Below are 25,331 nucleotides of genomic sequence, written 5' to 3' on the forward strand. Positions count from 1 at the left end.
CAGAAAGCATGGGGGTAACCTGCACGGAGCGGCAGTTACCACCCTTAACAGAAAGCATGGGGGTAACCTGCACGGAGCGGCAGTTACCACCCTTAACAGAAAGCATGGGGGTAACCTGCACGGAGCGGCAGTTACCGCCCTTAACAGAAAGCATGGGGGTAACCTGCACGGAGCGGCAGTTACCGCCCTTAACAGAAAGCATGGGGGTAACCTGCACGGAGCGCAGATACCGCCCTTAACAGAAAGCATGGGGGTAACCTGCACGGAGTGGCAGTTACTACCATAAGAAGCTTGCTGGGCAGACAGGACCATTTGGTCTTTTTCAGCCATTGTTACTATGTTAAAAGCAATCCTTAGCCGGGGCGCTGTTTTGTCTGGCATTTGCTGTGAAATGGGCTGGAGAATCCTTAATAAGGAAATTAGAGCTTTAAATCATAGATGTAAAATAAGATACTGTCAGGACACCCCACCCCAAATTATTTCACTCTATTTGCAGCTTTGAAAGTTGGAGTAACTTGGGTGTGTTTCTGCCACCTTCCTGGGAGGGAGGTTTGTACATTTCTGTAGTAATCCTGGATAAATACATAGATTATTCTAATGACAAGACAAGCTGCTGGTCTCCCATCAATGAATCCATAACAGCAGTGGCAGAGAGAGGATTTTGTTGCCCTTAAGGCAATACTGGTCCTGTCCTCCCCAGTCCCTTCCTGGACAAAGGACAAGAGAGCAAAAAAAATCGAAGGCACAGCCTTCTTTGCTCTGCTCTAGCAGTAGAGCAGATTTTATTTGCTCTGGCCCTTCCAGCCTCACCCCTCCCCGGAGCTGGAGCAGGATGGAGAAGGCTGTTCTCTGCAAGCAATATTAAGCACAGCTGGTAGGTAGCAAACCCCCAACCCACAGACATTTTCCCCCCCTAGGTACAGGCCTAGTGTGCCTATTGGCAAATCCAGGCCTGCACAGTGGTGTCGCTTTTTAAATCTGACCCAGTTGATTTCCTAATCCCCCCCCTCGGGAGAGATCTGCCTTCTGCCGCTGTTAATGGTTAGCAGTAGGTAATAAAACTTTACAGCATTGGGCAAGAGTGCTTAAAAGATCAGCAGCTTCCCCCTCCTTCCACTCACCTTGCCCAGGGTGCCGCTGCAGCACTGCGCATGGCCCCTGTGCTGGTAGGAGGAGCGGCACTGCTCAGTTTCCTCTCGGCTGGGGTTAGCAGCTGCCTCCAGGTCAGCAGGACCAGGCTGAGCTAGCCCTGGTTTTGGCTCCCCCCTTCGCTGTAATGCAGCTTTTCTGAAGAGAAATTGGACCTGCAATTCTATTTAATGGGATGGGGGGAAGGGAAGCAGGACCGGCTCGGTTACCCCTCCCGCCAGCCCTAGTGCAGTTGGCCAGTGGTGTTTCGATAAGACCAATTCCATTGTTTAATTTCACAATTCTTCTTATCTTATCTGGCCCTGCTTGTTCCTGCCAGCCTGGCCTTGGCCCCTTATCTCTGTGCTCCACTACCCCCTTATCAGAATTCTTTAGCAATCTCAGCGAAACACCTCCCTCTTACCCAAAAACTAGAGCGAGGGAAGTGGCTGTTGAGGAAGACGGCCTCCAGGCTCCGGTGAGCCCAGGGATGGAAGCCAAAAGTCCGTGGGTCAAACGCGCAGAGCTAAGCACCGGGGCCTAGGCCTGAGCTTTCACTCGCACCATTATTATGAGTGGAGCCTTCCCATCTCCTGGGCAGCAGGGCCGGCGTGACTCAACAGGCTGGGGCTCTCGGCTCCAACAGCCCCTGTTGCTCCTGGCAAAAAGGAAAATAAATTCTTCTCAGGCTGACCCCTCATTGAACGAACGTGAGCGTCATCTGGAGAGGGGGAGGTACGTGAGCGCTGGAGACCAGACGGGTCCCGTCTTCCAGATGAACGGCGTGGAAAGAGGAGGATGAGGAAGGAACCAGCGTGTGGTCTTCAAACATCATCGTTGGCCTATTCTTATGTCGGTCCAATTAAAAAAAAAAAAAAAAAAAGGCATCACAGCCTGCAACCTCTCACCTCGTCCTTAAGAGCGCAGCCCTGGTGCAGCAATAGGATAGGCAAACGGAACCAGAGCTTCCTATCCGCCCTTTTCCATGGCCCTTTCGTAGTGCGCGGGCTTCAGTTGTCGCTTGCTTCTTTCTCTTGCCAGGATCGATCACGTCACCGTGTAGGAAGATCTCTCTTTCCAACCCGGGGGGCAGGAACAAGCACCTCGCCCTCAAGATCCGCTGAAGAGAGCCCACGGTTTCTATAGGGCAGCGGCACCAGCTAGGCCGACCTTGGTTTTCTTATTCCTAAGGGTGGGGGTATTAAAAGAACCCGATGAGCCCGGAAGGGATGGGGAAGCACAGCCATCTGAAGGACGGACGGTAAAAGGCCCAAGAAAGAAGCAGAGGCAGACTTGTGGGCACATTCTAACACTTTATTTCTCAAACGAATTTCCCATTGTGCCTCCCGCAGAGGAGAACAAAAACCCAGCCCGAGAGGAGATGGGGCATCAAGCACAATGAAGAGAATGAGGGTATCGGTGGTGAATTAACAGGACGTTAGCCACTTTGCTAACCAGGGTCCATGCCAGGGGGCAGAGGCGCCTGGTTCTGGCTCCTTTCAGCCAGCGCTGCATTGCAGGCCGTGCCAGAGCAAGAGCCAGTCCCCCCCCTGCAGCGCTCTGTACTGCGGAGCACGGTTTCAGGCTTTTTTCTTGCTGCTCTGGCCTTTGAGTCTCTTCTTCAGCCGAAGCAGGTCCAGGTAGAGAATGCGATTCAGGACCGCGCAGGCGCAAATCAGGCCGCCATGCAAGGCCCCGGCCAAGCCACAAGAGAACACATCTTGGCCTGTGCAGTAAGAGAAGGAGGAGGTGAGAGTCTCCTTGCCAGGCCCGGAGGCAGAGAAACACAAGATCAAGTGACAGTCAAATGCATCACAACCTGTGAAACCAGATTCATAAACACACAAGTGCAGTGCAGGCGCAAATCTTAGGCCAAAGTCTACACCTGCCGGTGTTTCATGTATGCAGTCCGCGCGTACACAAACCCCAAAACAGGCACGCACAGACACCCCCCCCCCCCACGCTAAGAAATCCCCTCCCCCTGCAGCTTTACCGGTCAAGTAGAGGTTTTTGACGGGAGTCCTCGCCCGCATGGTAGCAATGGCCTCTGCCTGGAAACGCTTCAGGTTATGTTCGGCTCCGTACATGGCTCCCAGGGGGGCTGAGAGATAATGCTGGTTAGTGAGAGGGGTCGCAGCTTCCACGAACGCCACCTGTGTGCAAAGGTGAAATCAGGATTGGGGGGAAAGTCACTTGAGCGAGTGCATCAACGGGTGGGAGGAGAGGTGAGCCCGTTCCACACCAGCCCCAGCTTTCGTTATTTCTAAACCACATTTTTTTTTCACCGGCAATGCTAACAGCAGCAACGGCTGCAAAACAGTGCGGATTTTTCTTCTGAAATGACGAGAGGCAACACGGCCAGAGCCAGGCTCGGCCTGCCCCCGGTGCCCGAGATGTGTTCCATAATGCCACGTTTGTGTGAACGTAAACTATTCTGCAGCAGAGATTAAAAGTGCTGGGAAGCCGGAGATGACATGCAGGAGGCAGACAAGAGGGTGGGGAAGTAGCAGACAGAACCATAACAACAAAACAAAACAAAACAAACAAACAAAAAAAACCCCAAAACCTTTGAAACAGCCAAGAGGAAATGGAGCAGCAGCAACTTTCGCTGCCAAGAGGCTCTTGCTATTACAGGGCAGGGACACTAGGGGGCAGAGCGTCTCCTTTAATTGTACTGCATGAACATGGATTGCAAAACCGGAGCAGCCTGCAATGTTACCCTCACCTCCGAGAAAAACCCTGAAGGACCTACACTAGCAGTGATGGAGCAGGCTGGAAAATTCATCAAGAAGACACGCTAAAGCTGGCAAGGGCCTGTGCCCTCGTCCTTGGCATTTTCTCACGATCCAAGATCACTGTCTTCCGCCATCATCTGGTCTGTGGGTCCAAAGATGGGAGGCCGAGCCGGGCATGACAGACTCTTGCCTCCACTTGGGCACAAGCTTCCGAGTGGGATGGGTGGCCCTGGGTTGTTGATTTAGTCCGCACAGGGTACAGTACATCCTAGGCATGAGGGGGCCGGGCGGAGTTGGAGGAATTTACAGAACTGGAGATGATGCAGGATGGGGATGGGGAGAGATACAGAACAAGGACAGGGTAGGGCATTACTGTGTGTTCAGGCGAGGGGGTGGGGGGATGGGAGATTGTACTGTATGTGTGGCAGGGGTACACTACAGGGGTGTGGGGTGTGTGTGTTGGCGGCTGGAAGTAAGCTGCTTAGTGGCCTAGAGGTTATAGCTGTGGGATGAGAACCTGGGAAAGCCAGGGGTTCAAATCTCACTGGTGCTCCTTGTAACCTTGGGTGAGTGACTTCACTCTCCATTGCCTCACATGCAAATTTAGATTATAATTATGAGCCCCCTTGGGCAGGGACCTAGCTCCTGTATCTGACTGTAACTCATTTTAAGTTTGGGTGTGGAAATGCAACAAAGCACAGTTGTAAACAGAGTTCATGTCAAGGAAAAGTAGGTCACCAGTGGTGTGCCACAGGGATTGGTCCTCAGTTCTGTTTAATATTTTCAAAAGTGATATCGTGAACAGACCATCAGGAAAGGTTTGCCTTTTTGTGGATGATACCGATATTTGCAACAGGGTAGACAGCCAGGAAGGTGTGGAAAACATGAGGAAGGATCTAGCGAAGCTCAAGGAATGGTCTAGAAAGATTCTAGCAAATAAGATTTAATGATTAAAAAATGCAGGGTAATGCATTTGGTTTGCAAAAAAAAAACCCTAAGGAGCAGAAAATATGGGGTGAAACTCTTCTGTGCACAAAACAAGAGCAGGATCTGAGGGTGATCATATCTAATGATTTAAACATGGCCAAACAGTTAGATACGGTGAGACCTCATGTGGAGAACTGGGTACAGTTCTGAAGACCAGGCCTTCGAAAGGATATAAACACAATACAGTTGGTCCAGAAGGCAGCTACTAAAATGGTCAGTGGTCTTCATAATAAAGCGTCTGAGGACAGTCTTACAGATCTAAACAATGTATACCCTAGAGGAAAAGGGGAGATAGGATGGAGACATGTAAATAATATCTCCAGGGAATGCACAGGAGGCAGGCCTATTTTAGTGAAAAGAAGGCTCTGGAATGAGGAGGACTCATGGGATGAGGAAACACTGGAGTAATGTAAGGAAATCTTTCTTTATAGAGAAGGTAGTGGATGCATGGAACCCAGTGGAGATTATGGGGGTCAAAGACAGCATCTGAAGTCAAGAAAATATGGGAAAAGCAGCGTAGAAAGGGACTGCACAAAGATAAGCAGACGTCATGGATGGGCCCTATGTTTCTAAATCTAAAAATGCAAATTCAGAGAAGGGGCAGTATAATGTGTTGGAGGGGGGGGGGGGGTGTGTTTCAGCAAATGTGCTCGCTACACCAGTGTTTCTCAACCCCTGATCCATGGACCAGCACCAGGCTCTGCTAGCATTTGTGCCGGTGTGCAAAGTGATGGGGGTTGCCGGAGGACGATGCATCCTGCATTGCTGCCAACAGATCTTCTTCCAATGCCCCTGCCCTGCCTAGAGACCTTTTTTTTTTTTTTCCAGTTGGGGCCATGTCCGAGGTCCAACCTCTGGGAGGAAAGTGAATGCCAACGAGTCAGGGTGAGACGGAGTCAGCATCTGCTCTGCTTTCTGGCCCCGCCCCCCATACAGAATCCAGGAGGGGGCATGGCCTGACAGCAGAACAAATGCCAGCTCATTAACACTCAGCTGCAGCTCCTCCCCTCCCAGGTATCGCTTGGCTGGCGGAAGGGGGCAGAGGGAGGGATTTTTTTTTTTCAATAATAAACTGGTGACAGGCTGAGAGGAAAAGAGAGAGAGGTATTCTTTTATCTTTTCTGATTAAAATACTGTTGGCTGACAGGGAAAGGAAGGAAAAGAGAGAGATGATTTTTTTTTTTTTTTAGAAATTTTTTTTAAATTGGTTTTTAATCTTCTTAAATGGACATGGACTAGCTGCAGGGCTGACTTATGAGATTAAAGATGTGGTGGGGAGGGTGTATATCCCCTATTCCCCACTTTCAGGGGTATCCCTCCCCCCATCAGAGCTGCAACTAGTCCAGATAATTTATAGAAACATGACAGCAGAAAAAGAGCATTACAGCCTATCTAGTTTTACCCATCCACCCCAACTACTCATGTTTGCAATACCTACCACTCCCTCAGTTATCCCACACCTTCTTGAATTTAGATACTGTCCTTGTCTCGACCACCTCGACAGGGAGGCTGTTCCATGCTTATACTGGCATATCATTGGCCTATCACTGGCATAGAAAGATTGCGAAGCACTGCGCTTCGCAGTACCTTATCCTGCAGCTGCGGAAACCTCTCCATGGCCCAGTCCAGCAGTTTCTGAGCAATCTCCATCTTATAGCGGAAATACTCTGCTCCTCTCTTCTTCACGTGACTTTCCTTCCATTCTTCAAACCACTCATAGCGCATCATGGTAAACAACGTCATGGAAGAGTGACCTAGAAAGAGAATCCAAAAGGAGGGATAGTGGGGAGCGTGGAGACAAAAGCAGAATAGAAGGGGTGGGGAGAAGCAAGGCAAAATAATATTACAGGAATGTATTTCTCACTAACTATGGCTCCCTTTAAAGTGCCCTATGGAGAGACTGCTCACAGCTGTAGGGAATACAGTATAGATAATGCCCTGGGCCAGGCTGCAAGCAAGTCAAAGGCAGCAGGGGAGGTTTAGCAGGTTTGCAGAAGGCTCCCCAGGGGGCTCGAACACTAAAATGCAGCATATTAAACCCTTCCAAAGGAGAAGAAACTGTTTATTCCTCAATATGTTCTTTGAATCGCGGGCTTGTTTCAGGATACCACATGTCTTTGTGATAAGTTTTACAGGGACTTGAAGTACAGCCAGAGTGACCATGGGGACATAAAATCACCAAGGGCTGAAACATAATCAACCTATCGATTTTATTTATTTATTTATTTTTTTTACTATATTAGCCTTTGGACTTTTGAGTTTCTGATGTTCTACAGATTCCTGCAGTCTGGGAGACCAGGGCCGGCAATTCATCTCTGTGGAAAAACCGTAGCATGGTCCGGTATGGCTCCAGGCCTGCAGGGATTTCCCTGTCCTCCAATGAGTCTGCATCCCCTTCCTCATCCGTGGTGTCTGGGCCCCTGTCAGGAACACTCCCTGCATGAGGTGAGGCATGTCCCGAGGGGCTCAGACCAGGCAGGGGTAGCTGCTGACTGCGCCTGAACAAAGGCTTGAAGGCCCTGAAAGAATTCCACGCAAGAAAAGGACTCCAGGTCCACACCTAGCCCAGGAGGAGCTGGGGTAGGGGGCCCTGATCTGCCCTCTCCTGGGGAGGACGCAGCCCTGGGATTGCTCAGATCCGTGGTGCTACCAGATAGGGTCTTGGCTGGCTGACCCGTCCTCCGCCTGGGAGGGGCCGGGCTTGGGGAGGTTCTGAGAGTCCAGCCCTCCCCGGGCTTCCTCACACTGCTGGCACAGGAAGGATTCCAGGTCAGACTGTGCAGCCCTGATATGGCAGGCAGCACAAAGGGAGTGTCGCTTGTGCTTCTTTGTTGCCGGAGCCATGGTACACTGTAGCTTGTGCGTTCAACCGGTTAGCGCCCGAGCTCGAGCTCGCACAAATCCACCTCGACACGCGCAAGCATAAGCGCCTGGTTGTAGCCTGAATGTATGCGTGCGCTTATGTGCGCGTTAGGCGCGCAACGGGGCTGGCCCGCACCGCGCGTACCGACGGTCGATGGGGGAAAATGGCGCCGCACCAAACCGCCCGCAAGATGGCACTGCCGCGGCCTGCCACCTGGAGTGCCCACCGAGCCTGAAGCGGGGCCTAGCCCATCGGGGGGGCCGTTCAACCCACACGGAAGCCCCCTTCCCTCGCCCGAACGGGATCGGGAATGTCGTCGGTACGGCGCGCCGAGCAAGGAGACCAGAGGAAAGACCGAAGCCCTTCCACGTCTCTGGATCGGAGGAGTCCTTCTTTTACTTACCTGGACTCAGCGCTTACCGGCTGAGTACAGAGACGGTCTCCGGCTGCGGGGGGAGAGGGCTTAGGCCATCACCGCTGTGCTCGGCTTCCTGCACCCGCTGCCTTTCAGCTGCTTAAGTAGCTAAGTCCACAGTGGCTAAAAACCAATTACCGGACCAAGGCACTCATCTGAGGGATCTCGGAAATCACCTCAGGAATTCTCAACTGGGGGAGAATTCACTGCAGGAGAGCGGGGCTTGATCTTTCTGCAATTTAAAGGTACATTTTTTTCTTCAAACTAGTACTGCAATCTCACTAAACACCAATGCAGGTGTGGGGATAGCGCGTCCACATCTGCTAGGAGACGGAGAGATACTGAAGGGACTGAGGTCGCTGCAGGGGTATATCTAAGGTGACGTCAGCTTTGAAACCTGACTCCGTCTCCATCTGCTAGCAGGGGAGCACATAACCCACTGGTGCTGAGTCCAGCTGGCTACACACTAGGAAAATAATGTTACAGGAATGTATTTCTCACTGCCTATGGCTCCCTTTAAAGAGCCCTGCAGAGAGACTGCTCACAGCTGTAGGGAATACAGTATAGATAATGCCCTGGGCCAGGCTGCAAGCAAAGTCAAAGGCAGCAGGGGAGGTTTAGCAGGTTTGCAGAAGGCTCCCCAGGGGGCTCGAAGACTAAAATGCAGCATATTAAACCCTTCCAAAGGAGAAGAAACTGTTTATTTCTCAATATGTTCTTTGAATCGCAGGCTTGTTTCAGGATACCACATGTCTTTGTGATAAGTTTTACAGGGACTTGAAGTACAGCCAGAGTGACCATGGGGACATAAAATCACCAAGGGCTGAAACATAATCAACCTATCATTTTATTTATTTATTTATTTTTACTATATTAGCCTTTGGACTTTTGTGTTTCTGATGTTCTACAGATTCCTATCCCTATCCCACCCCCAGATGTAGACCAGAGAGAAATTACCTGGGTGCCTCTGGTGATAGGTGGGATCCTTGGCAGACGGGAAGGTGACAAACATCATGGGGATGTTGGCAGCCACCTCATTTCTATCCAAAGCTGCAAAGCGGAGCATCCTGGAAAAAAAAACAAAACCAGCAGCACACCTAGAGACCGCGGTGTTGTATGAGAGAGAAGGTCTCCCTCCTCCTTCCCCCCCTCTCCCGCCTGGACACATCAAAGGCCTAGAGAGATCTCTATGCACTAGTGCAGGGCCCAGGACCCCCCTCCACCCCCAGGAAGTTCAAGGCAAGCCTTCAGAGACCTCCTGGATTCTGGTACCGTATCACCAGTACCTGCGATTAACACCTTTTGACTGTCATGCCAAGGACTGGTACAGAGAGCTTTAAGCCCGTATATTCTGCTACCCAACACAAGATCTTAAATCTGCATTTGGCAGCTGGCCCCCGCCTGTCCTTGCCGTAGCTCCGCCTTGATGTTAGATTTTAACAATAGTTGTCATCCAGGAGGCTGGGGCTGGGAGCTCAGACCCAGCTGTTAACTTCCAGCTGTGTAATGGGGTGGTCTCCATTTTGCCTATTCCCTGTGTCATCTGTGTTGCTTTGCAGGACCCTCTTTATTCTTCGATCACCTGCGCCAGAGCAGCGAGATCCCCAGGGTGCTCCCAAGTCAAGAGATCTGCTAATGGGCAGGTACTGACCCAGACCTTGATTACTAAAAGGGTCACCGGCTCCTCCCGCTGCTGGGTGCCAACAACCTGGCACATCGCCTGGCTCGGCGGACGTTGCCTACTCACAGACCATTCAAATCGCTGTCCTTGTACAGCCAGTGATTGGTGGACGTCAATCCCAGTTCTTCAGTCGTCCCACGCAAGCCCACAAAGACCAGGAAAGAGCCCATTCCCTGCTGAATGTTACTGAGCTGGGACTGAATTGCTGTCAGAAAGGAAGAGAATTAAAAAGAAAAGCAGGAATGAGCTGCGAATGGAAGGAGAGCGAATGGGTTATAAATGCATGTCCAGGGAAGCATAGGTGGACGGTGAGGGAGGGGGAGGCTAGCACAGTGCAGGGCCGGTGATTCTGGATATTTTCCGTGCCCCTTTTCCCTCCCTCCACTCACAGTTCATATGGTTTATTGTTTCATGGAGGGGGCTGCGGGTGTCTGCGTGTTTGTGGAAGGGATGTCTGAGGTTTTTTCCCTAGCTCCTAAGTGTCTGTGGTTTCCAGACTGACAGCACTGATGTGGAACAGGCTTGGACAAAGGAAAGAAAAAGAGCCCCAGAGAGTCATTTATCTAATCTAATCTTTCGACGGAGGGGGGGGGGGGGGAATCCATCCTCAACGCCCTGTCACAAAACATTAGCATTAAAACTGAGATAAGAAATGCAGCACAATAATATATAAAATAAGATGTTCAAATTCATCCATTACATATGTAAAATAGTAGCAAGTGCGGTCAATACTTCCATACAGTCTTGCTAGGGTGGTGAAGGCCAAAATCCATTAAATAATTAGTATCCACCACCCTCATAACCTGTTCCACTCCCTGTCCCCAAATAATTACTAAGAGGCACCACCTCCCCCAGTGGCTCCCAAAGCAGAGAGCCCCCCTGAGGCTTGCCACTCCCAGTCATCCACCCTGAGGCAGGGCTCTTCTCAGGGACTCCAGAGGGGAGGGGCAACAACCACGGACCCAAGATAAGAAGCTGCCCTCAGCTTTCTGCACAGTTTTACCCGCTGCTGTGTGCAAACTTTCCTCCCCATGCAGCAAGACGTTTAGCGCTCACGAAACAGAACGTGCGAGGAGAACTGCCCGCGCTGCTTAGCACCCTCGCATGGAAACCCCATGTAAATGAAGACATCGGCTATTACCCCCGCGCCCCTCCCCCCTCGCAGAGAGCTGCGCCAGCTTCACTCCTGCTGTCCTGTGTTGAAATTTTTACTCCCGGTCCGAGGTGGCGTAAAGTCTCCGGCCGCGAGTGTCGGTCTGCGGGCAGAAGGAAGAGTTCGGGTGTCGGGATTCTATGCACAGAAAACACGCTGGGTCTGCCGCTGCATCAGGAATGAACAAAAACACAAGCACACCAGAAAATGTGCGCAAGGAGAAGACGTAGCGCACAGAAAGCATGGTTTCTGTGCACCAATGATGGTGTCAGCATATAAAATGGGATTTCTGCACACAGGAAGAAACAATGCTTTCTGTGGATAAATCGGGTTTTGCTGCGCACTATGGGGTTAGATTTTCCAACCTGCGTGCGGGCGTGCATGCGTGCACACATGTACGCCCGATTTTATAACATGCGCGCGCAAGGGGGCGCACAATTGTGCACCTTGCGCGCGCCGAGCCGCACTGCCTTCCCCCCCCCACCCCGTTCCCTACCTCCCCCCACCCCACCTTCCCTTCCCTTCCCCTACCTCCCCCGCCCTTTCCCCCCTACCTTTTTCTTTGTTTTTCTTTTGTTTTCCAAACTTACTTCAGCCCTGGGGCCGACTGCCGGCACGCGATCCCCGGCACAGCGGCCGTGCGGAGGCCTCCGGCCATGCCCTCCGCCCCCTCCCCACCCGGACCGCCCCTTTTTTGCAAGCCCCGGGACTTACGTGCGTCCCCGGGGCTTTTGAAAATAGGCCCGGCGCGCGTAACCCTTTGAAAATCCAGCCCTAAGCCTTTTCCTTGCTCACATTTTCTGGTTTATATGCATTTTAGTTTTTAACTCTCGATGCATTCGCGTACCGTTAGCTTTATTACATCGGGGGGTTAAAAAAAAAATTAGCTTGTGCCTTAAGAAACTGCGCTGAATTCCAGAGCACCGTTTTAATGCTCAGCTAATCACATCGGCCCCCATGTCAGCAGAATCTTATGGTTTCAGTGTGATCGTAAAGAAAGGCAGATAATGCGGCTGCAGGTTTCCACTGTGGCTGTAGCTTGCTTCCTGCATAACCATAATGTTATTCTGTTGTGGTGTTAATGAACGAACATCCTGTTTGTTTCTTATTACCCATTATAGATCCAGTGGCCTGACTGTATCACACACTGACCTTTCAGCTTCATGCTCAGCATCTAAACCACAACAGGAGTCCTAGCCTGAGATCTTGTACGCTGTCATTATCCCTTCCATGGCCAACGTTACCCAAGAGGCAGCCTGGCCTGTGTAGCAGCTGCTGCAAGTGAGGGTTAATAGTAAGATATTGTAACACTCACAGTGAGCGCAGTACAGGGGTGATAAGTATTCAGGTACGATAAGTCCCCGTCGCAAAGAGTTTACAATCCTAGAGGCTGATGCGATATTGGGTGCTTAGGCCAGCGCACCGGCTGACTCTGCGTTGGACACGCGGTTTGGACGCGCTAAGCTAATGCCCGATGCAGTAACAGGATCAGCGCGTCCGAAACGTGCGTCCAATCGAAGCACGCGACTAATAGTGCTCATCGCATGTTAAATTCATGTAGGTGAGGCTATTAGCCATTACCCCAGGATACCAAAAAAATGACCATGCGCCCAACTCGCCCTGTTTAACATGGAAAATATAATGCCAGCCCTGAGCCGGTGTAGAGTCAGTCCACACTTAAGGGTTCAACAAAAAAAAAAAATGCTTTCTTTGGTTCCTCCTAGAACGTACCATCGTGATACTAAGCAGGAGGAACCACAAAGACCAAAAAAAAAAAAAAAAAAGGCTTGACAGCGAAAAACAAAATTTTCAGGTTGCAGTACATACATGACCAATATCCAGGGTCCATTTCGTGTATACCATGCATGTATATTGTGCTGGTAGCAGGGGAAAATGGATGCTCGTGTTGAGCGTCCGTTTCCCTAACCCGCACCGACAGCCACCTCTCTTGGCGCCCAACACCAAAGGAGGCGCTGGGGACGCACAATGTCCCTTAGCGCCTCCTTTTTAACGCGGCAGCTAATTCCCTATGGCATGGCCCGCCCGGGAGAAGCGGACAGGCGCACGTTAGGGAAACGGGTGCTCGAGATCAGCGCCCCGTATTTAGCGCGCCCCATATAACGCAACGGTCTGTAAGTGGGTGAGCCTGAGGCAAAGTGACCTGCCCAAGATCAGGAGGCAAATCGAGACCTGAACCTTGCCTTTCCTGGTTTTCAGCCCATTGCCGAAATCACAAGGCCACTGGGACAGCTCAGGGCAGATTTAGAGGGGAAGCAGCAGCTGGTGACACGGTGCCGGGCAGCTGGAGCGTGGCACTCACGACACAATGCTACCTCTCCTTTTCCCCTCCAGTTTCCGAAAAGGCACAAAAAAAAAAAATAGTGGTGGGATGGGGGCAAGAAAAACAGAGGAGGAGTCAGTACTACATACCTGGAAGGGTTCGGAGCTTGGGAGGCAGCAACCGCTGGTAGGTGTTAAATATCCCAGCATCTGAGATCACCGTGGGAGCAAAAACGTCCACTTCCTCGCAGCCTTTGCGCACAGCCACCCCTGTCCGACAGATACAGATTAAGGTCATTTGACTCACGAGGAGGAGGCTGTGCCACCGATGTCCGGCCAGCTTATGCTTCTCCCACTAGGGAGCGCGGCATCACAGCAACAAGTAGCGGGGACGGTAACTTTCAGACCGGCGCACGCCTGCACAATTGTGCGCATACGTTGGCCTGTGCCCAGGTGAGCGGCCATCTTAAAAACACACACAGGCGTGTTATAAAGTAGCCCAGCCACGCACGCATGCATGGGCGCCAAGTTTTACCTGGGCACGCGCGCGTGCGCACAAATCTCGCTTGCACCGTTCCCATTTTTACCACCATTCCCAGTTTTACCAGTTCGTCCCCAGTTCACCCAATTAAGAGTTAGGTTCTCCAAACTCCTGGTTTGATAGCCTTCACTCCCCCCCCCCCCCCCCCCCCCCCCGGTTAGTCCCGGCCCTTAAAACCCCACAGATCTGGACATCCATAGCAGAAGTGAAGTTACACAGCAGGCGGCCTCAGCACGTGCTGCGTCACGTGAGTATCTACGCGCCCATCTTTGGCTCACACCCCGAAACGCCCATGCCCCGCCCCGCCCCGACCACACCCAGGGACCGCCCCTTTTGAACACTTTTGAGATGTGCGCACTGCGGCAGAGACGCGCGTATGTCGGCGGCTTTCAAAACCCCTACAAGTGCCCGCGAGCCCAACTTCTTCGCCCATCCCCCAATTAATGTGTGCCTTGAACTTCTAAAATTCACCTCATAGCGTATGAGGGCAGATAAAGATCAGAATGGTTCATCCAGCCTGCCCAGTGCTGTTTAGGGTTGTAACTGCCGCCCTGTGAGGTTTACCCCGATGCACCGCTGTTAACGCAGCCAGAAGTAAACTGAGCAGAGACTGGTTGGGACTTACGCTTCCTTATCGGATTCTGCGCGTCTTTATTGCTTAAGTTCTGCAACAGCATCTTTCCACAGCAAATGGTGACATAATGTGTCTGTCTTTACTCTTTTCTCTTAGTTTATCAGGAAAAACAAACTCTATCTCCCACCTCACCGCCATTTTGTCACTTCAGATGTGCGAACTACTCAAATGCTTTGCAATAAAACTCCACAAGACACACGCATGGAGACCCATTCCCTCGCCTTCCATAAGAAATGCTAAAACTTGGCTGAGTAATCAGACCTTCTCTTAGTCTCTGTATAAGGGATCTTTCTTTGCCTTACTATCCTGTTGCTCCCCATCGGTTGAAATTGGGACTTTTCCCTTCATTACTGCCCTGTCGATCTCAGTTGCTCTTCTCTTAATTTTGCATATTTATACCTCATTCTCCCCCTCCACACTCTACCTCCCTTGACTCACCCATTACAAATTTAGTTTCCCCATCTCTTCCTGTACTACCTGACTGCTTCCTGTGTCACTTGATTGCTTCCTGTGTTACTTGACTATATGTAGTCTGCCTTACCTAGGAGGAATAAGGCAGAAAATCAAATGGATATACATAAATATATGTAACCTCCTTTCACTGGCGTCACCTTCAGGGGCTGCAGGAGTGGTAAGTGACACTTCTGCAGCCCCGGAATGGGGTACAGTCCAGCAGACTTCACCAGTGGTGACCAGAAAAATTCTGGGAGGCCCAAGGGGAAACTTATGCTAAGCAAAGGGTCCACACCTCAGTTTGTAGTTCCAAAGAAAAAAGATTTTATTTAAAGAGTCCAGAAACGTATCCAAGAGCAAGGAGCACAGCAAAATTATTGAGATACAGTCCCAGTAAGAAGGCAGATAGAATCTGGCAGAAGCAAACTTCTCTTCAGATGTTAGGTCAAAGCTTCAATGTTAACCCCAAGGGTTTCAGGGTAAACTGAAATACCAACACTGAACCATTGAATTCTCACCAATGAGGATGGCTAGGAGCAAGTCTACACTTTTACGTTCCACCAAGAATGCTGAGATCAGCGAATAAGGGACTATTAGAAGTTCCCTCGATACATCGTGCCCATCTTGGAGAAGTCCATGATAGAGCAATCTCCATAGCTGGCCCAAGGCTTTGAAATGAAATGCCTGAATCACTAAGAACAACAAGTGACATCAAGTCCTTCACAAAAGCCTTAAAAACGTGGCTTTTTACAAGAGCATTTGTGATAAAATAATCTCGCACTGCATATGATGAATCAGAGAAGTGACTGTGCCACTGTTTATGTACTGTATGTGGTGTTGTGTGTATACACATATACCAGGGACGCTTTTATCCTCGTAAACCGCCCTGATCTTTTCAGGAAGGACGTATATAAATTCTTGTGAACAAACTCCCCAAACAGCAACTCTACTTTGGGCTTCCCCAGCAGGATTTAACTCTTTCTTCTCTTGAGTTTAGGACAGGTCCTCTGGACGGCTCTCAGTGATCAGGTGCAAAGTATTCTTAGCCATCCCAGCGCCTCACACCGGGGAGGCTGCAGGCAGCTAGAATCTCAACTCGCTCATTCACTTTGCACTGTAGGTGGAATCCTGAGCTAGGGGTCCCCTGACTCCCCTTCTGCCTTCACACTCCACTCAGCCCATCATCCAACAGCTCCTCCTCTGCCACCTGCTGAAGCACTGTTTATACCACCATCCAGCCATCCTTCAAAGGCAAGCAAGGGAAGAAACCGAGCACCGTTCGCACAGAGCTCTTCATAAACTCCCTTTGCAGGAAGAACAGCTTTAACTCTCTTTCTGGTGACCTTAGGCAGGATTACATACTGTATATTTATATTTAAATCTTTCTACTATTAGCAGTGCATCAATATGTACACAAGTACGGAACATACAGAGTATGTTACATAAACACGAGACAAATAATCGTACAATTAACAAAGTCACAAAGAGGCTGACAGCCATACCCTCTCCCTCCTGCTGAAAACAACCCACCAGAGCATTATCCAAATAAGCAGCAAAGAAACGGACTGTACTGAAACAAAAACAGGAGCATGGATGAAAGAAAAAAAGAGAATAAGATTACATATGTGTAGGTTACGCTAGCAAATGGCCGCCTGATCATGGAGCTTCCGACGAACTCGCATGTAATCCTCTTACATCTCTAGCAATCCTGGATTTGTAAGTGCTCAGTGGAGCAGATTTTTTAGTATAAAGGCTAAAGATGTCGGCTCGGAAAAAAATCTGTTGATTTAAAACAGTTTTCCTACCTCTCCAGTATGTCGCTGATGGCAGAGGGCCTAGCTGAGGGAGAAGTGGAAATGGAGAGTGACGGCAAGGTAGACCGCGATAATAACACAGCTGCGTCACGATCGGGCAGCGCTGAAGGACTAACCAGAACGGACCTCCAAAATTGATTTAGTGAGCTCCGCTGCGATATGGGAGCCGAGAAGAAAGAAACGTTGGAAAATGTTGCGGAGCTACGGAGAGAGCGCAATGAAATGGGGTCGAAGAGTGGTGGAGACGATGGCAAGGCTGCATGAGCAGGGTCCCAGCTTTTACACAAAATCAAAAGTTGATCTGAGTCTGAGGAAGAACCGTAGCTGCTATCCGAACACCTTGAAGACCCGAAGAACAAGTCAAGAAGGGGCGATTTGAGAATCCGAGGAGTGCCGGAGAACCCAGACTTTGCAAACTGTACACAGGTGGCGATTAATGTGTGTACAGCATTTTTAGGCTATGATGAGCTGGACAGAGCACCCAGATCCTTGGCTCAACCTAGAGGCAACTGGTCAAGGGACATAACTGCAAATGCTGACGTAAGTGAGGAAAACAGAACCGCTAACGTGGAAGGGGTCACTGCTTAGAGATCTTTCATGATATCACATCAATTGCCATACGAAAAAGAAGAGCTTTTCGAGAAGTGCTGCAGAAAGGAGAATATTAAGTGCAGATGGCTATTTCCTTTTTGATGTTCTCTGATCTTTTTCTAATAGATGCCAAGTTTTGGTCCTTTTAAGTTATTATTATTTTCATTTAAATTTTATTTTATTAAGTTTCAATTTAGCATTGTCTGCTATTCAGTGTCTTTTTTTGTCATGTGGATTCTTGATCATATTTATTGCCTTATGCTCATTTGTTTGTCTCTTTAATTATTTCTTTTGGATTTTGCTGACAGTGTCCTCTGGGCCCCTGTCCCTCCCGATGCAGCCCATGTGGCGAAACACGGCCCGTGTTGGGGGACCGAAACTCTACTCTAAATATCCTTGAATAAAGGTGGCAACGTTTGCCTTAAGTCTTCATTTTCATTTTTTGATTAATTTACCATAGGGATCTGTGATCTTTCAGCGCTGTACCATTTCTAAGGGTAAATTACCACTAACGTACACCGCTCATCATCTCCACCTCCTATTGGCTATTTCCTTTTTGACTCACCTTTACTAATAATGGAGCGTCTACAACAGCAAAGTCAGTGGAGGGAGCAGAGAAGATTTTCCGGGCAACAGGAGGGTCATTTCGGCAGACTTGTCAGAAAATGGCTGCTTTGTCATCCACAACAAAAGAGGGGCCTCCTAAGTGGCAACAGGTCCTGACCAGAGGTAGACAGCTCAGGATGCAATCTGAAGGTTCCTCTTCTTCAAAGGATGATGGACTGGAAATCGAAAATGCCTGGCTAACAAGTTGAGGAGAATTGATAACTATAAACTAAGGAAAGTTTGAGAGCCTTAAATGAGGTTCTTTTTAGGTTTGAGCCTGCTAATGCTTAAGATTGCATACATTATTACTAACGTTATGGTATGAAGTTTTTCTTCTTGTTAATTATCTGTTTTATTGTAGAGAGGAGTTTGGGATAACGACTGGAGAAATTCGGAGTGGTGACATCATTCCTCCAAGAAAAAGAGGAATAGGGGGGAGGGGAGAGGTAGGAGGGAGGGTGACATAAAGGGGTTTGCATTGGATGGGAAGAGATATTTTTGGGATGTTATATGTCTAGCTCAATGTTGATGGAATTTACATAAAGGGAGATCGAAGTGGAGTTCAGGGGCAGGAAAGTGGTGGGTAGTAGGCACAAGCTCATTGGCTGATATGTTTTTACTACATAAACATGAATCATTTAAAAATTGTTTCATTGAATACTAAGGGGCTTAATACTCAAAAAAAAGGTCATTTATTTATTTATTTATTTATTTATTTCTATACCGGTGTTGGTACATACCTTCACACTGGTTAACAATGTTTCTTAAAATAATAACATAAAAAAACATAAAAAGAAAATAAAATACATTAAATTTCAATTACAAAAAACAAGAAAAACAATCATAAAAATTGTAATACGTAGATAAAATTAATTCATAAAATGCTCACATTTAAAACCAAAATTGTAAAACAACTAAAGTAAAATAATGCTTCTAACTGGCTACTACTTGAAAAGCTTGCACGTATAACCAGGTTTTTAGAGCTTTCTTGAACTCTGGTATGCATACTAATACCGGTATATAAAAGTTTTTAAATAAATAAATAAATAAGTTACCTTGGAGCCTTAGTTCGGGTAGTGAATTCCAAAGACCTGGTCCCGCTAATGACACAGCCCTTTCCCTAACAGATGCAAGTCTGGCTGTAGAAACAGAGGGAATTATGAGAAGACTTTTGCCTGCTGATCGTAAATTTCGTTGGGGAGTGTGAATGCGAATGACCGCATTCATCCAGTCTACTTGTTCAGCATAGACCGCTTTATGCATTAGACATAAAGTTTTATATTGAATTCTAAATTCAATTGGTAACCAATGTAACTCGGCAAGGACTGGGGTCACTTATTAAAGAGGCAGTGCAGTCCAAGGCAGATGTTTATTTTTGTAATGGCATAAGTGATTGCTTATATCTAGGCATTTTCCGCAACAATACTTTGAAAGCAACTGTGAAGAATAAGGACTGTGGTGTGGGGATATTGTTAGCTAAAGATCTTGTCCTAGATATTAAGTCAGTGATCAGAGACCTGGAAGGTTGCCATGTTATCATAAAACTGAGATTGAATAAGTACATTTTCACTTTACTGAATATATATGCACCAAATTCAGCTCAGGGACCTTTTTTAGACTATCTAAGATTCTTGAAAATTGGGCTGTCGTGGTAAATGGAGAACACTTCAGTCTGACTAGATACTGTTGTGATTCTGCCCTCATGGGCAGCCTCTTACCTCCTCTCTGCCTGCCCCATGGCCTGGAGGCCACAGTCTCCGGTCTTCCTTGCGGCTGGAGCCGCTCTACAGTCTGCCCTCGCAGCTTGAGAGCTGCCGACAACGCTGGGCCTGTTCCTTGGCCCCACCCTCTTCGGCGTTAGCAGCAGCATGGCCGCTGGCCATGGTCCTGCACAACTTACTGTTCCTAAGGTACGGGCCACACCTCTTCACAAGATTTAAAGGGCCCACGGCCGGATGTGCCCCGGGCCACACGTGATGACTGTTTCCTGTCTCAGCCCTATAAAAGGACTTCTCCAACACTTCTCCCTTGCATTGGAGTTTCCTGCTCCTGGAAGTCTCGTCTTCCAGCACTCCGTCAGGTCTTCATTTTTCGTTGGGGCTCCATGTCTCGTCTTGCTTCCTGAGTCTTCGTGGTTTCCTGATGTTCCATGTCTTCATGTTCTGAGGTTCCTAGTCCAGGCTTCCTGAGGTTTCACTTCCTGATGTTCCAGGCTTCCTGATGTTCCACTTCCTGATGTTCTGAGGTTCCGCTCGTCCTTCGCTCGTTCCAAGTCCTCCTGACCCTCCAGCTCCTTTGGTTCTCCAGATGACACCTTGTTGGGGTAAATCCATCTCTTCGGTTCCTGTTCTCGTCATTGGAGTTTCGTCTCAGCTGGATTCCCTTCCTGCGCTTGTCCCGCTCTCTGCGTGGTCCGTGACCAGCCTCTTCAGGTTGTGTAGGGCGCGCTACAGGGACAGGGTGGTCCGTGATCAGCCCATTGGGTCCGCCCGTGTCGGTGGACTGTGTAGGGATCCCTGAGAGACAGTGCCACTGTCTGAACCTTCCCAGCTCCTCATCTCGTCGAGAGTCTTCCAAGCTCCTCGTCTCATCAAGAGTCTTCCAAGCTCCTCGTCTTCTCTAGAGTCTTCCAAGCTCCAGAGTCTTCTCAGCCATGTCTTGAGTCTTCTGTGTCACAAGGCCTCCGTCTGCCCTCATCTTCAGTCCGGCCTGCTGCTTCTTGCCAATACCCAGCAGCAGGTCTGAAAGGGCTGGGAACGGTCGGAGGACTGTTCACTAACCAACATAGTGTTGTTGGCTTCCAGAAACATGCAGGTCCAGCAGAGGGTCAGACTTTGTCTTCATCCATGCTTGGACATGTCTCGCCAACCCTCGGTGCTGTCTTGGATTCTTCTGGGATCATGCCGAGGCCCAAGGGCACACAATCCCCTCAAATTGGGATCGCTCTCCTAGCATTCCCCCATTGAAAGCCTTGATGTCGGATTGGAGGCCAGTAGAAGTTTGGAGGCAATCAACCCCACAATACAAAATTATACTTTTTACTCTAATGCTCATGAGGTTAATTCCAGGATAGACTATATTTTGGTGGATGCATCTCTTTGCTAAAGGTCATTGATGCAGATATTGGATCAATGACATGGTCTGATCACTTTCCAATTTGGATAAGCATTGCACTATTAGGAGAGGACCTGGAAAGATGATTTTGTAAATTGAATGAAGTTTCTTGAGTGATTTGGAGTTCTATGACCGGTTGAGAGCTGACATTCAGGAATACTTAAATTTGAATGATACAGGGGAGGTTTCACCTGTTGTAGTTTGGGACTGCTTCAGGGCAGTGGTCAGAGGAAAAATAATTGCGAGGGCTGTAATGTTGTCTCTACTGGGGTAGGTGGCGACTGCAGCACGGTGTGAGCTGGCGGGCTGCTGGAGAAAGAAAATTGTCCCATCAGAACAGAAAGTATGCATTCGACTTGAGAATGGATATAGATGAGTAAACTTGCAGCACAGAAAAGTAATAAGTTGGCAAACTTTAAAGATAGTTGGGGCCCAAATAAATGTTGGTCATAGGGTCGCACTACAGGAATGAGAGGTAGAATATATCATGGACTTACAGGGGCTAGAAGCATATGTAGCTGCTTGTTGTGTAGTTCTATTAGTATTGGTAATGCTCCTAGTTATTGCACGTTCCAATATGTGAAGAGAAGGTATCAGGGAGGAGGAGGTAGGGAAAGGAGAAGAAAATGATCCAACTACTGATTAAGAGATATGATTTTATCTATTTTGAAAAATTCCGTGGCTATAATGTAAGGGACATGGAATACTGTCAGAGGGCTATATATATATATATATATATATATATATATATATATATATATATGTATATATGCTATACATGTTATCCTTACTGTATGTACAGTAACTGATATCTGTTCTGAAATCTGAAATATCTGTTTTTTTGTATTTGTATATGTTTAATGTCACTGTACATGAGGTGTTGGATACTCAATAATAATCATTAATTGCAAAAACAAAAAAAAAGATTACACACATGTAGATTATCTGAGTGTTGGGTATTGACTTCCTAGTCAGGCTTCATCTTGCCAAAATAAATATTTCAAAGAGTTAAAGGTGTTAAGATATTCATTAGCCATTAAGTTAAAGTGTAATATTATTGGAGATTGCAGTCAATTGTAATACCACTAGGTGGCAGTGTTCTGTTCCAGGGGATCAAGTGTTGTGTGTTATCTTAGTGTTCTCACTGATCCTTCATTGAGGAAATGCTAAGACACATAGTAAAATACTGTGCATGAGGGCAGATAAAGACCAAAAGGGCCCAGCTGCACCTGAAATCCAACCCCCAATCCCCTTGTGCCCCCTTTAGGGTGGCAAGTGCTGCTCTGAGCAGGCTTCCCCATGCCTTCCAGGAGGCACCACCCAACCATATCACTGCTGCCCTGGGCTACAGCTGTCCCTCAGTGAAGGTTGCCCAGTGCCTTCAATAGCATTCTCTTGCCACCAGGGATCCTCTGTATTTATCCCATTCCTTTTTTGAAGTCTGCACTGTCTTTGTCATCGCTGTCTTCTCCAGGAGGACATTCCAGGCATCCACACCCTGGAATAACTTTCTGAAACTGAAGCAAGATGCAAAGCCCTACAAACTAAATAAAGTCCTGTTTCAGTTTCTTCCTGCATTTTGTTCTTGAATATGCTGAAACAAAAGGGTCATGCTGCAAAAACTCCGTGATCTCAGTCCCCATGACTTCTTTTCCTTCCCCGCCACATGGCATGGGTGGATGCCGCCCTCCCATGTTAATCGTCTTGTTTAATGCAATTCCCTATCCAAAGCTGCCAGGTAGAAAATCTAGTGCTCACCTGTGGCGTTGCCGTCCTTGCCCACTAGGATACGCACCACGGGCGCCCTGACCAGCACGGCACCACCCGCTCGCTGGATGATGGGGATGATGTGGAAGGCAATCTCACTGGTGCCCCCTCTTGGATACCAGCTGCCACGCTTGTAGTGATGCATCAGGAGGGCGTTCACCATGAAACTAGAGTCCCTAGGGGGAACCCCTGAGAGGAAAGAGAAGGACAAAGGTCTGTGCGTCTGTAGTCAAGAGGCAGGAGAGGCAGAAATGGGGGAAGGAGGGGAATTAGGGGAACAAGAGAGGCTTAGATAGTGTGAGCAAGTAGGGCTGATACCTGGTCCTAGGTTACAATAAACTGCTGATCCAGTTGTGGTTTGGACCCACTACATGCATGGAGTTGTAGTTCAGGTTTTGTCCCGTTGATTTCCCGAAAAGAAAAAAGCAGGATTTACAGGTTCATGCATGCATTGAGGTAAAGCCAGTTCTGGATTAGTTTGATCCTTATGACATGAAGCCAGGTGGCAACCCCAAAAGGAAGAGAGAAACAGCAGCCACAGCAGCACAAGACACCAAAGCCAACCTTCCACCAGGCCAGAGAAACGTAATAAGAGCGGAGGCAAGACTGAGCATCCCGGAACATGGGGGACTGTCTATGTTATTTGTAACAACCCAGGCAGCCCTTTTACCCCTGCACTCAATACAGACACAATGGACAACACACCAGCGCCAACCCCATCATGTGGAAAAGCACACATTGCACATGTTTGGAATCGCGACTATAAGAATGTTAAATAAGTTATGGATAATACCTTTATTCTTGGAAATTCAAGTTTCAAAGGGCACACAAAAGAAACTATGTCTCTGGGGGCTGTCTTCACTACCTCTCTTCCCCTCCTCCCTTGTTCCCAAAGGTGCGGGTCCTTTCTATGGGGACAGACAGGGGTGTGCTTTTCTCTGAAGTGGGTCTATGGTTCCCCTAGTCACTCTGATGGTTAACAGTACAACATTGCTGAGGACAAACAGGCAGGAGACCCTGCTGGGTAGTCAAGTGAAATTTTACTGGTCTTTCTCAAAATTAACTCAATGTCTAATCGTCCAAAATGGAGTTATCGTACAGCTGCAGGTTGGTCCACGTCTGTGTCATGTGTTGCTAGGCTCAGGTCCCCTGGCTCTGGACTGTATAAGTGTCCCAGCTGCAACTTGGGAGATCCTGCAGTAAGGGAATCCCCTTCAGTATAGAAAGGTCCTACCCGAGTCCAAGGCTTTCTCTTCTGTGTCCCTAGCCTGGGCCCAGTCCCTGTGAATGGAGATCCCTCTGTGAGTCTCCAGTGTCTTTCTCCTTCTTCCTCATGTCTTTGACCTCTCTGAGGGAAAGGTCGGATGTACAGAATTTTCCGAACTGAGCTATTATAGCCCCAGCCCCAGACAAGGAGGGCTGGTGAAAAAGGTCCTAAAGCTCTCTGTCAAAACCTCTTCTGGAAGATTGCGGTCACTTAGGGGAATGCTCACAGGTCTTCAGTGCCCGGGCCTCCAGATCTGGGGGACAGCTTTCACACTGGGCTCCAGGTTATCACCTCCAGTAGAAAATGGATCAAACTCTAACCAAAGTATCTTTGGGTAGCCTCTTGCTCTTTGGGGACGGGCCTCACTCAAGAAAGAAAACTAACCGAGCTCCCTACTCTTCGAGAGCTAACTCAAAAGACCACACCTGCTCCTAGCCAAGCCCCCCTCTTCTGGGCAGAGGTTAAACCACCGCAGACAACCTCAGGGGGAGGTGCTATAGGATTAGGTTCATCCCACCTAGCTGTTACCTCAAGGGCAGGGGACTAGGGCCATCTGGTGGGTGACCAGGCGGTCCCCACCAAAACATATAATACCAAAACCACACTCAAGCAATGACATCCTCAGCAACGATTTTATGACTTTTTGATCGATTTGCCACCTGCTGTAGGACCCAGCTAGGCTGCTGTCATCTCTGCCACAGTTCGGGCTCCTGCCTTGAAGGCCAGGCTGCCCCCTTAACGAGGCAGCTAAACCCAGCACACGCCCCGTGCCTCCGATCAACGACCCACCCTTCTGCAACTCCTCCCCATTCTCACTGGGTTACACCAGAACAAGGACCTTTGCTCCCCAGGCATTCGCTCAGCGAGGGGGGGGTGAGGGGGACCTGTACCCCTCCTTAACTTATTAACCGTGTTGCCATTTTTTTTCTTTCCTTGTCCCTTTGATTTAATCGTCCTGCATATTACTTTGTCAGCATCCGTAAAACTGTCATGCCAATAAAGTTATCCAAATCGGAACGTGACCTCTGCTTCAACACCCTCTCAGGCTCGTGGAGCCCGCCTGCCCTTCAGATGCCCTTCAGCCAACCTAGCAATTCTGTGAGAGCAGCCACCCCTCCACCTTCACTCTTTGGACCCTTGGGTGCTCCAACCCACCCCCGCCGCCAGCAGCCATTCCGGGTCCATCCCAGGGCTTGGGGGTCCACAAATCCAAAGTCTTTGGGGGGGGGGGGGGGAGAGCAGAGAGGGTTAGGCCCCCAGCCTGGTGTTTTTTTTATTTCTTTCCTTCCACCAGTTTTACTT

General features: G+C 48.9%; 1 protein-coding gene across 1 annotated transcript in view; it reads right to left on the minus strand.

Annotated features, from left to right (window-relative positions):
• Positions 1-2,427: 2,427 nt before the first annotated feature.
• The window catches only part of LOC115074535 (all-trans-retinol 13,14-reductase-like), a 28,504-nt gene continuing 5,600 nt past the window's right edge, over positions 2,428-25,331 (minus strand). The window contains exons 5-11 of the mRNA XM_029574091.1: positions 22,754-22,951; positions 13,393-13,512; positions 9,876-10,014; positions 9,086-9,195; positions 6,438-6,604; positions 3,122-3,281; positions 2,428-2,854 (exon numbers count right to left, since the gene is read on the minus strand). Coding sequence (XP_029429951.1) covers positions 2,709-2,854; positions 3,122-3,281; positions 6,438-6,604; positions 9,086-9,195; positions 9,876-10,014; positions 13,393-13,512; positions 22,754-22,951 — 1,040 coding nt within the window. The 3' untranslated portion in view covers positions 2,428-2,708. The remainder of the gene's footprint in view (positions 2,855-3,121; positions 3,282-6,437; positions 6,605-9,085; positions 9,196-9,875; positions 10,015-13,392; positions 13,513-22,753; positions 22,952-25,331) is intronic.

Source organism: Rhinatrema bivittatum, chromosome 12, assembly GCF_901001135.1.
Source record: "Rhinatrema bivittatum chromosome 12, aRhiBiv1.1, whole genome shotgun sequence".
Taxonomy (NCBI): Eukaryota; Metazoa; Chordata; class Amphibia; order Gymnophiona; family Rhinatrematidae; genus Rhinatrema; species Rhinatrema bivittatum.